The sequence below is a fragment of the Struthio camelus genome, chromosome 3 (assembly GCF_040807025.1).
Source record: "Struthio camelus isolate bStrCam1 chromosome 3, bStrCam1.hap1, whole genome shotgun sequence".
Classification (NCBI taxonomy): domain Eukaryota; kingdom Metazoa; phylum Chordata; class Aves; order Struthioniformes; family Struthionidae; genus Struthio; species Struthio camelus.
In genome coordinates, this window is record NC_090944.1 from 6,778,081 (window position 1) to 6,790,928 (window position 12,848).

Below are 12,848 nucleotides of genomic sequence, written 5' to 3' on the forward strand. Positions count from 1 at the left end.
TGGTGATGTCCATGATCTCTTTGATTGTCCTTGGGTGACCACTGGATCTTTTCTTTTTTTTTTTTTTTTTTAAAACTGCTCTCCTCTAATTTTGTGTCATCACAGGTCTTCAACAAAGAGCTGGAAAGAGAGTTTGATAACTTTGAGGACTGGCTGCACACCTTCAACCTGCTCCGTGGAAAGATCGGGGACAATGATGACGACGCAACAGAAGAGGAGCGGCTAGTGGGGAGGTTCAGAGTGAGTGTGGCTGCTGAGTTGGGTCAGGGCAGGGACAGCTTGGGAAAGCCTTGCCTATAGGGTTCTCTCCTTGAAGGTGCATTAGCTGAAAGGAGGTTGGATGTAAGAGACCAATTTGCATTGACCCAACCACATCTCCTTGCAGGGAGGGTAAGCCTCCAAGGATAGCCCCAGGAGTCAGATGGCTTCACAGAGTGCATTGCAGAGGGCAGTCCTTTGCAGCAACCAGATCTTTTGTGATTCCTACAGAAGGCCAAGGGCAAAGCAGATCCTCTTTATCACCCGCTGTGGATATAAGTCATGCCTGGAGTTATCGTTGCAGACTATTTTTCACCAGTAGCACGGGGCTGCCTGCCATGTTGCACCAATGCATGCAAGTTAAACTCTTGCTGGAGGGAGTGATCAGACGGTCAGGGAGCATGGAAATGAACTGTGTTTCACGTGGTAGTTCCTGGATTTCCCAGCCCCTGCCTTGACAGCACCTTTTATTTCCATTGCTCTTGGTTTTCTGCCAGTTGTATTCCTGGAATTCCCTGCCTGTGAGCACCTTGCTAGTCTGATTCCTCTGCAGGTGTCCTTCACGTTGTCCAGTTGCTCTGCTCAGGGTTGTATCCTCTGCAGGGGGTGCTTGTGAGGCAGAGGAAGCTTCCAGACCTCGCCTGTCTACTACAGCGCAGGGCTAGAAACAAGGAGAGAAAGTGGGCTCTCAGGAAGGGTGGTTTGGGATTGGTCTGCTCGCTCCGAGCCTCGGGAGCAGCAGGACTACTGAGGCTGTGCACTCCCTTGTGCTAGGGCTCCATCTGTGTCTACAAAGTGCCGCTCCGTGATGATATGGGCAAGGAGGCAGGATACGACCCCGACTTGGGCATGTTCCAGGGGATCGCCAGCAATGACCCCATCAATGTGCTGGTCTGAGTCTCTGTTGTTCGGGTGAGTATAACCATGTTGTATGCCAAGGCGTGATGCTGTGTTCCCTTACAGTGCTCGCACCCAGAGCTGGTGCTGAAGCTGCAGAGAAGTTGACTTTTAGTTCTTGGTGCTGTTGGTGCCAGCATCCACCTGATAGCAGATGGCACCAAGGTCAAGGATGCAGCATGAGGACTAAAGCTCACTGATGGGCCCTTGAAAGGGGCGTCTTCCTAGCTTTGTGCTCTCCCCATTGGGATACTAAGCCTGTGTGAGGTCCAGACACCTGGCCTACAGGATGGATGGAGGTGTCCGTTGTAGTGCTCAACTTCAGAGAAGAATTTGGATCAGCCCAGACTACGAGATTCTGGTTCTTTACATAATCCCCTTTTTAGATAATCAATGAGGCATATGCTGAGCAAACCAGGAGGAGGCAGGGATTAGTAGATCTGGCTGAAGGGCCTGTCACCTCCTGGGACACATGCCGAGTGATAATCAATGTGGTCCAGCTAATGCCTGTCTCTTTATATGGAGTGCACTCTGGAAAAAGTCCTTCTTGACCTCCATTCTTATGTCAAGATAAGATATCTTGAGATATCTCCGCCCTGCTGGAAGCACCTGGGTGGCTCTTTGCCAACCCCTTGTCCCTGTTGTTTTATAAATGCAACCTACTTTCACCTACGTTTCCCACTAACCTGGTTTCCCATCCAGTGCTACATCTCATTGCCCTGAGAAGGGGATAGCAGGTGAGATTGCAATCCCAGAATCCCAAAATCACCGAATGGTTGAAGTTGGAAGGGACCTCTGGAGATCATCTAGTCCAACTCCCCCCGCTCAACCAGGGTCACCTACAGCATGTTGCGTAGAATTGTGTCCAGATGGCTTTTGAATATCTTCGAGGAAGGAGACTCCACGGCCTCTCTGGGCAACCTGCTCCAGTGCTCAGTTACCCTCCCAGGAAAGAAGTATTTCCTCATGTTCAGACAGAACTTCCTATGTTTCAGGTTGTGCCCGTTGCCTCTTGTCCTGTTGCTGGGCACCATGGAGAAGAGTCTGGCCCCGTCTTCCTGTCACCCTCCCTTCACATGCTTAGACTCATTGATGAGACTCCCCTCTCAGTCTTCTCTTCTGCAGGCTGAAGAGTAGCAGCGCTCTCAGCCTTTCGTCCTAGGAGAGATGCTCCAGGCCCTTCCTCATCTTAGTGGCCCTTTGCTGGACTCACTCCAGGAGCTCCATGTCTGTCTTGTACTGGGGAGCCCAGCACTAGACACACCACCCGAGGTGTGGTCTCAGCAGGGCTGAGGAGAGGGGGAGGCCCTCACCTCCCTCCACCTGCTAGCAACACTCTTCCTAAGGCTGCCCAGGGTACCATTGACCTTGTTGGCCACAAGGGCACATTGCTGGCTTATAGTCAACTTGTTGTCCACCAGGACTCCCAGGTCCTTCTCTGCAGAGCTGCTTTCCAGGAGGTCAACCCCGAGCCTGTCCTGGTGCCCATGCACCATGCACCAGGTTATTCCTCCCCAGGTGCAGGACCCTGCACTGGCCTTTGTTGAATGTCATGAGGCTCCTCTCTGCCCAACTCTCCAGCCTGTCCAGGTCCCTCGCAATGGCAGCACAGCCTTCTGGTGTGTCAGCCGCTCCTCCTAGTTTAGCATCCTCAGCAAACTTGCTGAGGAGGCACTCTGTCCTTTCATCCAGGTCATTGAGGAATAAGTTGAACAAGACTGGACCCAGTATTGACCCCTGGGGCACACTGCTAGCTAGAGGCCTCCAACTAGACTCCGCACCACTGACCCCAACGCTAAATGGTAGCTGCCAGCCTGGTTAGCACCACCAACAGCCAGGACTGGCTTCATCATTGGACATATCCTGGCATGGGTGTCTGCTGTTGTGTGCCAAGATGGGGAAGAGGTTGAATTGGCGAGATTGAGGATACTTACCCCTGCTTACAGGGGCTACTTACAGAAGCCCGTGGCCCTAATAAATCCAAGGATAAGGCCAGCTGGTCTCAGGGATGGAGAATAGGGACTGTCCCTGAATTGTTCCCTAGCATTGACTGGGCTGACCTATCTTATCTTTTCCCTACAGGCCACAGAGCTGCCCCCAGCTGACATCAATGGAAAAGCTGATCCTTATATTGCCATCAAGCTGGGGAAGACAGACATCAAAGATGAGGAGAACTACATCTCCCAACAGTTGAATCCTGTCTTTGGCGAGTGAGTTGCCCCAGCCCTGTTACCTGTCTTCACCCTGAAGAGTGAGCTAGGCTCACCAGCCCTTGGGCCTGCACCCTACCCATCCCATAGCCACAGCTTGGGGTCGAAAGATGGGACTGATCGCCCTGAACTTTCCTTGGGTGCAGTGTAGCTGTCCCCATTGAAGTCATCTGTCCTGCTTTGTCAGCAGTCTCGTCAACGCTGTCAAGAGTGTTGAAGAGCTATCCGTATCTGGTCAAGATAGGTGCCTACTTTAGGAAGCGCTAGGCCTGGACCCAAGTAACAGCATCGCCGGCTCTCCAGTGACACACACATTTAGTTTCAGGGCTATTGGGACATCGGCGTCAAGCGATCCTCATGATCGCTCTCCCTTCTAGGGCTGCTAGTTCAGAAGCAGTCCGCGCAGAGAATTAGTGACAACACGTAAGCTGAATGTACTGCAGTGGGAGGTGCAATTAAACACTGTCCAGAGACTGGAGCAGACCCACCTCACCCATGCATGTGTCTTGAGCGCCATCCAAACCCTTGGATGGCTACAGCCTGTTCTCCCTCTCCACCCTTTCTCCCGCCATAGGTCCTTTGACATTGAGGCCACCTTTCCCATGGAGTCCATGGTGAGGGTGGCGGTGTACGACTGGGACTTGGTGGGGACCGACGACCTCGTTGGAGAGACCAAGATTGACCTGGAGAACCACTACTACAGCAAGCACCGAGCTACTTGTGGGGTGTCACAGCCTTATGCCATGTATGAGCCAAGCTTTCCCTGTGCAACCTGGTGTCTGGACCCATGTCAGTTTCATCTTCCGCACTAGGCCTAGATCTCCTGTAGGGATCTCCCTCTTTCATTGCCTGATGATGAGGGAATCTGTGCTGTGCCCTCAGTCTTAACGTGGGCTTTGGGACCAGCACAGTGGGGTAGCAGGAGAGCAGGTTGTAAGCAGGAGCACAGGGCGGTGAGGAAGGGACTGAGGGGCATTGGTAGGTCTGGATATAGAAATGAAGAGGTTGCTGAAATAGCAGCTGGGCCGGAGCAGCAGAACTGAGCATCAGTGGCAAAGTGGAGGGCGCTGGGGATTGCAGGTCTGGGTCAGCACAGAGTGAGGGGCCTGGGGTGGAAAGGTATCGGCAAAGCGTAGAGTTTGGGCACGGATGGCCCTACCTTGCTCTGCAGTTTCACATGTGGAGCCTCAGATCCTTCCCCGATGAATCCTGGCTCCTGAGGGGCAGTAACATTTGCGTTTCTGGCAGATGGAAACAAAAATTCCTTCTTCCTCCAAGTCTTGCTACTACTTCTCTGACCTTGTGCTCTTGTTCACAGACATGGGTATAACATGTGGCGTGACCCCATGAAGCCTTCCCAAATGCTGTGCAAGCTGTGCAAAGAGGGCCAAGTGGATGGGCCGCCCTTTGGTCCAGGAGGAAGAGTGAAAGTGGCCACGAGGGTCTTCAGTGGCGCCACGGAGATGGAGGATGAAAATGGTACGCACCCCATGGCGTGAAGGTGGGGAGGGGAGCAGGGGCATGGGGTGTCCCCTCATCATCCAGAACTGAATCCCATCACCCCCTGCAGCATTGCAATGTCTCTCCAGCCACCCCCTTGTGTGGGGCCTGCGTTATGTCACCAGCTAGACAGTGTCTTATAGACGACCCAGGTTGCTGTCAGAGTTACTGGTGAGCATCCACGGCATGGCATGACCAAAGCTGCCTTTGAAACCTTCCTGCTGGCAGTTTATGGCAAAGGACCAATGCAGATAGCCCATCCTGGCCCTTGCAGGGCTTAGGAAGCCACTGTCCATATAGCTGCATCCCCAAACAATGGTTGTGTCCAAATCACTCGTATATGTGCAACAAAGTTGAATGCAGACCAGGAGGGGTGCAGAGGAGGGGGGCAGCAGTGTCGGTGGATATAGAGCTTGTTGAGCGTGGGAAAATACAGCCTGGTAGGGGATCTGGACCTTCTCTGTGAGTGCCTAGGAGTAGAAAGGGGAGAAAGAGGAGTTAGGGAGTGTTGGTGCAAGAACAAAGTGGGCCCAAGGAAACGGAGAGGAGCAACTACTAGGCAGTTCTGCTGCCTTGAAGTTGGTAGGAGCTGGAAGAGGTAGCCAGCAGGAGCAGTGTGTGTGGCCTTGGGGAAGAGGATGTCAGCAGAAGTTTGCAAAGCCAGACTGGAGGTCCTGCTGTCAGTAGGAGGTTGGGTCCTGCTTGGGATTGTTTGCTGTCCCTGGTGTCTCTTCTGCCCAGTTCTCCACACTCAGTCCTCCCTTTACCCACACGGGACAGAAGAAGCAGGCAGGGGAGCGCCTAGCACTGACCGTGCTGCACCACTGGGAAGACGTTCCACGCGCAGGCTGCAGGCTGGTCCCTGAGCACGTGGAGCCGCGTCCATTGCTGAACCCTGACAAGCCGGGCATTGAACAGGTCCCCGCAGCCCAAGATCCGGGGGAAGGGCAGGGCCTGCTTAGCCTCCAAGCAGGGAGGAGAGACCTCAGCTGGGCAGACAAGCTGCAACCCCCCTTGTCATGGGGAGCAGTGGGGAGGGAGGCAGCCTACGAAAAGTGGCACTTGGACATAGCAGTCCTTAACGCTCGGCCTGTTGAGCCCAGCTGACTAAATCTTCAATGCCTCTTCATCTTCAGCTGGCACCTATTTCATACCCCAAAGTCTCTGGGTCCCCTGCTTCCCCCCTGCCTGACATGTTCCCCATGGATATGCTGGCACTAGGCCCTGCCATTGATATTTCCCCCAGGAAACCAAAGAAGTAAGGAATCTGCCAGCCAACAAACCCCAGGGAAAACCCGTGGCTGGGGCTGGAGCCCTGCTTCCCCACTCTTCTACTGGTTCTCCATGGCCCAGCTCAGCACAGCCATGTGCCTGGGACCCCCAACCAGACTGGCATGACCAGAGATCCCAAGACTGGAGGCATCAAATGCTGTCTTCCACTTCCCCAGAGGTTGTGGAGCTGCCCTTGCAGGGTGCTTCAGTTCCCATCTGTTCAGTTCCCTGCAGCTCCTCACCTCTCTGTGTCAGTCTAGACGAGGAGTTCAAATTGCTAGCTAGTTAGTGCCTGGTATGGGGAAGGGGGCAGACCAATGCAGCCAGCCCGAACGCAGCCCCAGGGGCAGGGGTTAGCCTAGGTCAGGGCGTCCACAGGCCCTTTGCTGGAGGGGAGTTTCCCAGTCTGGCTGGGGCTCTGGGCAAGGAAGGGCCCTGGCACCAGGCGGATCACTGGGAGAGACTTGGTAAAGGCAGGTAGGACAGAGCAGGCAGCAGACAGTGAACTAGAGAGTTCTCCTTCCCATTCCTGTCCTCTCCACCTCTGCCCTCCGATGCTCAGCCCCTCTAGGAGTCCTTTAGACAGAAGGAAGACATTGCGTTCCTCAGCATCCATGCTAGGCCAATTTTACCCAGCTAGACTGTGTCCTTGGGCCCCTTTTGCCCGTCCCCGGGGGCTGGGATGCAGAGGCCGTATTTGCATCCTCGTGGGAATCTCTTGCACTCCTGTGCTCAGTCGACTGGTGTTTGGCTCCAAAGCACAATGAAAGTGGAGACAATTTCCTCTGATCTCCGAGGGGCCGTAGCTTGGATGTGAAGAGCAGGGCAGGCAGCTGCAGGAAAGCTGAAGCCAGAGAAAGCTCTAGTTGCTGAAGCAGCCTGGAAAAAACAGAGGTTTATCTGCAATGCAGCCAGGGGCAGCCATGCTCAGTAGTGCCCCGTGTGCTGGAGTTGAGACATTCCTCCGGAGGGGCTGAAGGGAGGATTTCAGTAGCCTTGAAAACACCAATGCACCCTTCCCTGTGGGGAAAATGGAGCAGGAAGGGCTATGGCTCTGGTCGCTCTGTTTTGGCAGGGATAAACGTGAGCTCCAGTGAAGTTACACATGGACACATCAGCCCATGTATGTCTTCACACGTGCACTGGAGAGCACCTGCGTGAGTGCCTGTGTCTGTAGGAAGATGCTGTATTTCAGCAAGGTTCTGCTGATGTATCATCCTCGGGATTTAACGCAGCTCCCCTCCCTTTGCCAGGAGTTTCAGCATGTAACACGAGCTGATGGTGTGGCCTGTTAGCTCTGAAGAGCATCCCTGTGTTGCTTGGACAAGTGCTAGGTGCTATAGAGGAACAGCACAGAGAAAGCCCCCCCCCGCCCTCCCCCGCAACAGGAGCAGGCAGGAGGGTGCTGGCACTGAAGATGGCAGGAATCTCGCAGTTCCACAGGAGTCCCTGGCACTTGCAGCTATGTGATGTGATTGTGGCCATGTGGCTGCCTTTCTCTGCCACTGTCTTCCAGTCCTCTTCTAGCCCGTCCACACTGCAGCTGCTTCCAGTTCAAGGAAACTGGCTTCTGCTTTTCCTCTGGCAACTCCCACGGGAGCTGGTTTATCCATCAGCACAATTCCCAAGCGAACCGAGTGTGGCTGGGAAACCCCAGTTGCCTGCACACCAAAGGCAATGCTGGGAATATCTTACAGGCTCCAAACTTGCTGGAGTCCTAGGAAAGGCAGTGATGCCCGATGAAGTGACTGGGACACAAGAGCAGGTAGAGCCTTTGGAGCTGACTTCTGAAGGCAGGGGAAAATTGTCCTGTGTTTCCAGGAGGGTGGCCCGGTTGGGTAAGGTGGGGAAATGAGGAAAAGAGCTGGCTTCAGACTGTTTTGCAGGGCCAACAGACCCGCATTGTAACCACAAATGTACCTGAGACTAAGGCTGTGCTGTCTCCTAGAGCCTTTGGCTTGGGCCATGCAGCAGTTCAGAGTAGATGAAGGTAAAAGTCCCTTTGTTGCTCCTCTGACCCTGCCTGGGCTGCCTCCGAGCTGAGGCACCATTTCCCTCTGTGTTCCTGCCCTGTTGGTCCCTAGGACAAGACGGCTGCGAGAGAGCCGTGCAGTTGGCGTTCCTGCCGCCCTGTTTCCTGCAGCATCATCCCATTCCCTTCTGCCCACCCCATCTCCTCCTGCCCCTTCCCTCTGTTCCCCCCTCTGTGCCTCACCTCCTGGTCTCCCTTCCTGCTGCCAGATATGAGCTTAGAGTGATAGTGTGGAGCACAGACGAGGTCATCCTGGAGGACGATGACTACTTGACTGGCGAGAAATCCAGGGACGTTTTTGTCAGCGGGGTGTGTACAATGTGGCTGGCCAGTGCCACCACTTCCACTTCTCCTCGTGGTGGGGTCCTGGTGCTCACTTAGGCCCCAGGGCTGGTTTTGGAGAGGGGGGGTTCTGTGATGCAGCTAGGAAGGGTTTCCCCATGGGGAGGGCCAGATGGTGCCAGTGCTGCTGTTATGTGCTGTGCTCTGTCTCTGCCTCTGTGTCTCTCTTGCTGGCTGCTTGACCTACTGTGTGTGTCTGTCTGTGCTGCCTGGCCTGGTTGCCCAGCTTTGAGCTGCAGGTCATTATCTGGAACACGGATGAGGTGGTTTTGGAAGATGATGCTTTCCTGGTGGGAGAGAAGATGTCTGTCGGGGGTAATGGCCGAGGTCTTGCTGCTTGGTCCCTTCAGGTTATCTGATCTCAGACCGCACTGACCCTCCCCATATTCAGCATGGGGCAGATGGTACCTGTGGACCATCTCTGAGTGAGCCCTGGCCCACGACTTACCTTAACGTGCTTGTGAGTCCCTTTTCTCCTGTCCTCATATAGCAGGGCTCTGAGACTGGCCCTCAGCATGGGCTCCGCCAAATTTGGCCCCCAGATTTCCCTTTCCCGTCCCTGCGGAGCTGCCTGAACTGTCCTGCTTCAGCAAGAGTCGATTTGGATTTCCCAGATCCTTTCATTCATTTTGAATTGACACGCACAGGTTAAGATGCAACTAGATCATAGCGTAATGTGCAGCAGGCAAGAAAACAAGCTTTCTCCAAAGGCTTAAACCCTATGTCATGGCAAAGAGGCATGAGGAGGAAGGTCAGATTAGTGTAGCAGAATCTAAGGCTGATGGCTGACATCACAGCATGCAGTGACTTCCCACAGCTCTGCTAAACTGCTCACTGCTTCCCAAAAGCTACCCTGAGCTTTTGGGCCAGGTCTCCTTGTCTTGCACCTCATGCTGCTCTTGGAGAACGTGTTCCATTTTCTATGTCTGGTCCTGTTTGCAGAGTGCAGTGGAGGGTTGTTTAGGGCAGTGCATGCAGTGCCTGCCTCGGCATTCCCAGTGCCATGCTGCACAGAGGGCAGGTGCCCTTGGAGCGATGAACTTTAACATGCTGGCAGGACCCATGCTCTCTCATGCCGTTGCTGCATACTGGCAGGCGTGTGAAATTTGTGTCTGTGTACATGTGCGTGAGGGGGACAAGGTCTTGTCACTGTCTGTTTCAAGGCCGGTAAGTAGGTGGTTTATGCATGGGTGGCTTTTCTGCGATGACTCTGAATCTGAAACGTGAGAGGCCTTCCCTTTGTGCTTGGGGTGGGATTGCTTGCCCTGTGTGTTTTGCAGGGCAGAGCGGGAGTGTCAGCATGCTCAGAGGCCAGGGGAACAACCCTGTACTAAGTGTCTAAGCACGGACCCATGTCCCTGCTGGCTGCAGCCCCTCAGGACCAAGAGACTCACACAAATCTGAGAGTTCCCTGAGGAACAGAGGTGTCCTGTCATGTCAAAGAAGCTGAGGAACATTCATAATGCTCCTTCCAGCAAGCTCTGCTCCAGACTTCCCAGCAGTGCTGCCTGCTCCTTTCCATCTCTTGAACATCCCCCTGCCCAGAGAAGGACCCCGATAACCAGCTTGCATGTTGCTCCCTCAATCAGCCTGTTCCCTCTAGGGCCCTCATGCCCATGTTGTCTCTTGGAGAGGCTGACATGGTGATTTGAGCAACCCTAGCCCATTGCTCGTTACTCTTGAGTCCTTCCAGTGTGTCCATGCCTTGCTGGCCTGGAGACATGCCAGCTGTATGCGCAGGATGGCCCTGTGCCCTCTCCTCCCTCCTGCTAATATGTGCCACCCCTCTCATCCCTCTGGGCCCTGCAGGTGGCTGAAGGGCCAGCAGGAGGACAAGCAAGACACACGTGTCCCTTACCCCTCACTCACTGGCGAGGGCAACTTCAGCTGGCGCTCCACCTTTCCCTTTGACTACCTGATGGCAGAGAAGAAGATGGTCAACTCCAAGAAGGAGTCTATGTTCTCCTGGGATGAGACTGAAGACAAGCTCCCTGCTCGCCTCACCCTGCAGGTCTGGGATGCCGACCACTTCTTGGCCGACGATTTCCTCGGTAAGAGGGGAGGGCCAGCTGAGCTGGGGTGACAGGGAAGCTGGAGGGATAGGGGGAGGTTACATGGCTGATGGAGCAGGAAGGCATGTGGGATGAGGCAAGGTTTATGTAGGAACAGACCCTGGAAGGACAGCCCTGGTCTTTAAGCCAATTGTGTCCTACAAACGCCTTTGGATGCTGCAGATAAGAGCAGTTAGGCTAAGAGGCCTTGTCTTCATGCTGCTGTTCAAAGGCTGCTCCTGTAGCAAAGGCATTAGCTTTTTCCCTTAGGTGCCTGTCTGGGAGCTCTATGCCCAAGCTAGTTTTGGAGTGCAGGGTGGCTGGAAGCCGTGGGCAGATGTTTGAGAGGGTGAGAAGAGGTGGGGACGTGACCCAAAAAGCAGGCTATAGTGGAGAGATCGGAGGATGCATGGCCATAGATGTGTGGGAGGATGCCAGGACACACAGCTCAGGGCAGGAAATGTTGGCCCAGCCTGCCTCCAGCCAAAGACTCACAGTTGAGGGGTGCCACCATGTATCCTTCGCTCTCTCCTACCAGGGGCAATCGAGCTGGACCTGAAGCGCTTTCCCCGGGGAGCTAAGACTGCAAAGCAGTGCAGCATGGAGATGGGGACAAATGAGGCAGAGCTGGCCATGGTTTCCCTCTTCAAGCAGAAGCGAGTGAAAGGCTGGTGGCCGTTTGTGGCCAGGGATGAAAACGATGAGCTGGAGATCACGGCAAGGATGGGGAGAAGCGGGAGGATTTTCTGTCCTGGGGACTGCATCCTCTGTGTACACGGAGGCCCCTTTGCAGAGCTCCTTCATGCCTGCCTCTGCTACATGGGGCCCCCTCTGCTCACCATGTCGCTGGCTGGCACCGTCTCTGGGGCCTGCGGTGGAGAGCGTTGCCCATGTCTCAGCAGGCCTCTCTCTGCTCCCTGCAGGGAAAAGTTGAAGCTGAACTACAGCTCCTGAGAGCAGAGGAGGCAGAGAAATCACCTGCTGGGCTGGCTCGCAATGAGCCTGACCCACTGGAGAAACCCAAGTAAGTAGGAGACGCCTCTCCCCCAGCAGATGCCTGGATTTGTGGGAGATGCTGCGTCGGGTGGTTCCCGGGGAGGTAGCCAGGCAGGGGAAGGTTAGAAAGGGGTCACTTATCTGGGGATGTAGGAATGAGGGCTGCGGGCAGGGTAAAAGGGGCAGAGTCACCTCTCCTGGTTCATTCCAGTGCCCTCTATTTACTTCCCTGCCTTTCCTTAGTCTCTTCCTTCTCTCCCTCCCTTCCTAGCTCCATCCCCCTTTCCCAGCCTCCCACCTCTTCTTCCTCCCCTCTGGTACCCGTTGCCAGGACATCAGCTTCATCAGGACCACCCCCCCCCCCACTCAAGTCCCTGCACTCCTTCTGGCCCAAATTCTGCTGGCTCCTCTTGGAAACCCTCCTGATCCTCAAGGTCAGGCTCTTTCACTGCGTGAAGGGTTATCCAAGGAAGGAGATCGTGAGCTCTCTGACAGTGCCCCTCTCCATTGCCAGCTGGGCTTGTAAAAGGAAAGTCAAGGCTGTGCCAGGGTGCGAGCAGACTGTGGTGAGCCGGGGAGGATCATGCACTTGGGCAGCCACAGGAAAGCCACATCTGGGTGGGGATGGTTGCTGTGGCCCCAACCCCGAGAGAGCCTGCTGCACCCTGGAGTGGCTGGGTGGGACACAATGCTGCCGCTGCATTGGCTCACATGTTGGTTGTATTGCTTGTTGTGCCTGCCCTCCCTTTCTGTGGCCATGGCATTCATGACAGATGCTTGCTTCCCCAACAGCCGCCCAGACACATCCTTCATGAGGTTCCTCAACCCCCTCAAGTCCATCAAATACCTCACCTGCACCCGCTACAAGTGGCTCATCATCAAAATAGTGTTGGCCCTGCTGCTCCTCATCCTGCTGGCCCTCTTCCTTTACAGCATGCCAGGCTACATGGTCAAGAAGCTCATGGGAGCGTGAAGCAAAGGGGCCACCCCCACACGCCTAGCCCAGCTCCACCGCCTGCCCCAGCCCCATGCCCTTCTCCTCGCCTCTGCCTTGCAGCAACCTTGAGGGACATCTCCTCCCTGCTGCTGTGCCTCCTATTTTGCGTTTCTGCTTTGTGGATCCCTTTCTTGGCTTTACTCTCAGAGCAGTGGGGTTGGAGAAGGCCTCTGGTCCCCAGGCTGTCCTGTGTCCCTCACCTGGGCTGGCAGAGATGCGTGGCTGGCTACTCTGGGTCACCCGTGCTGTGGGTCCCAGATGCCTTGACCCACTGGGGGCAGAGGTCGGTGCCC

The 12,848-nt window shown here is 55.0% G+C and overlaps 1 protein-coding gene across 1 annotated transcript in view; it reads left to right on the forward strand.

Moving 5' to 3' along the window:
- The window catches only part of LOC138066520 (otoferlin-like), a 156,480-nt gene extending 143,949 nt beyond the window's left edge, over window positions 1-12,531 (forward strand). Inside the window, 12 exon segments of the mRNA XM_068936386.1 lie at window positions 106-240; window positions 1,033-1,170; window positions 3,238-3,365; window positions 3,940-4,110; window positions 4,684-4,843; window positions 5,640-5,783; window positions 6,002-6,123; window positions 8,379-8,480; window positions 10,321-10,562; window positions 11,101-11,279; window positions 11,486-11,586; window positions 12,351-12,531. Of these exon segments, the coding sequence (XP_068792487.1) occupies window positions 106-240; window positions 1,033-1,170; window positions 3,238-3,365; window positions 3,940-4,110; window positions 4,684-4,843; window positions 5,640-5,783; window positions 6,002-6,123; window positions 8,379-8,480; window positions 10,321-10,562; window positions 11,101-11,279; window positions 11,486-11,586; window positions 12,351-12,531 (1,803 nt within the window).
- Window positions 12,532-12,848: the final 317 nt, after the last annotated feature.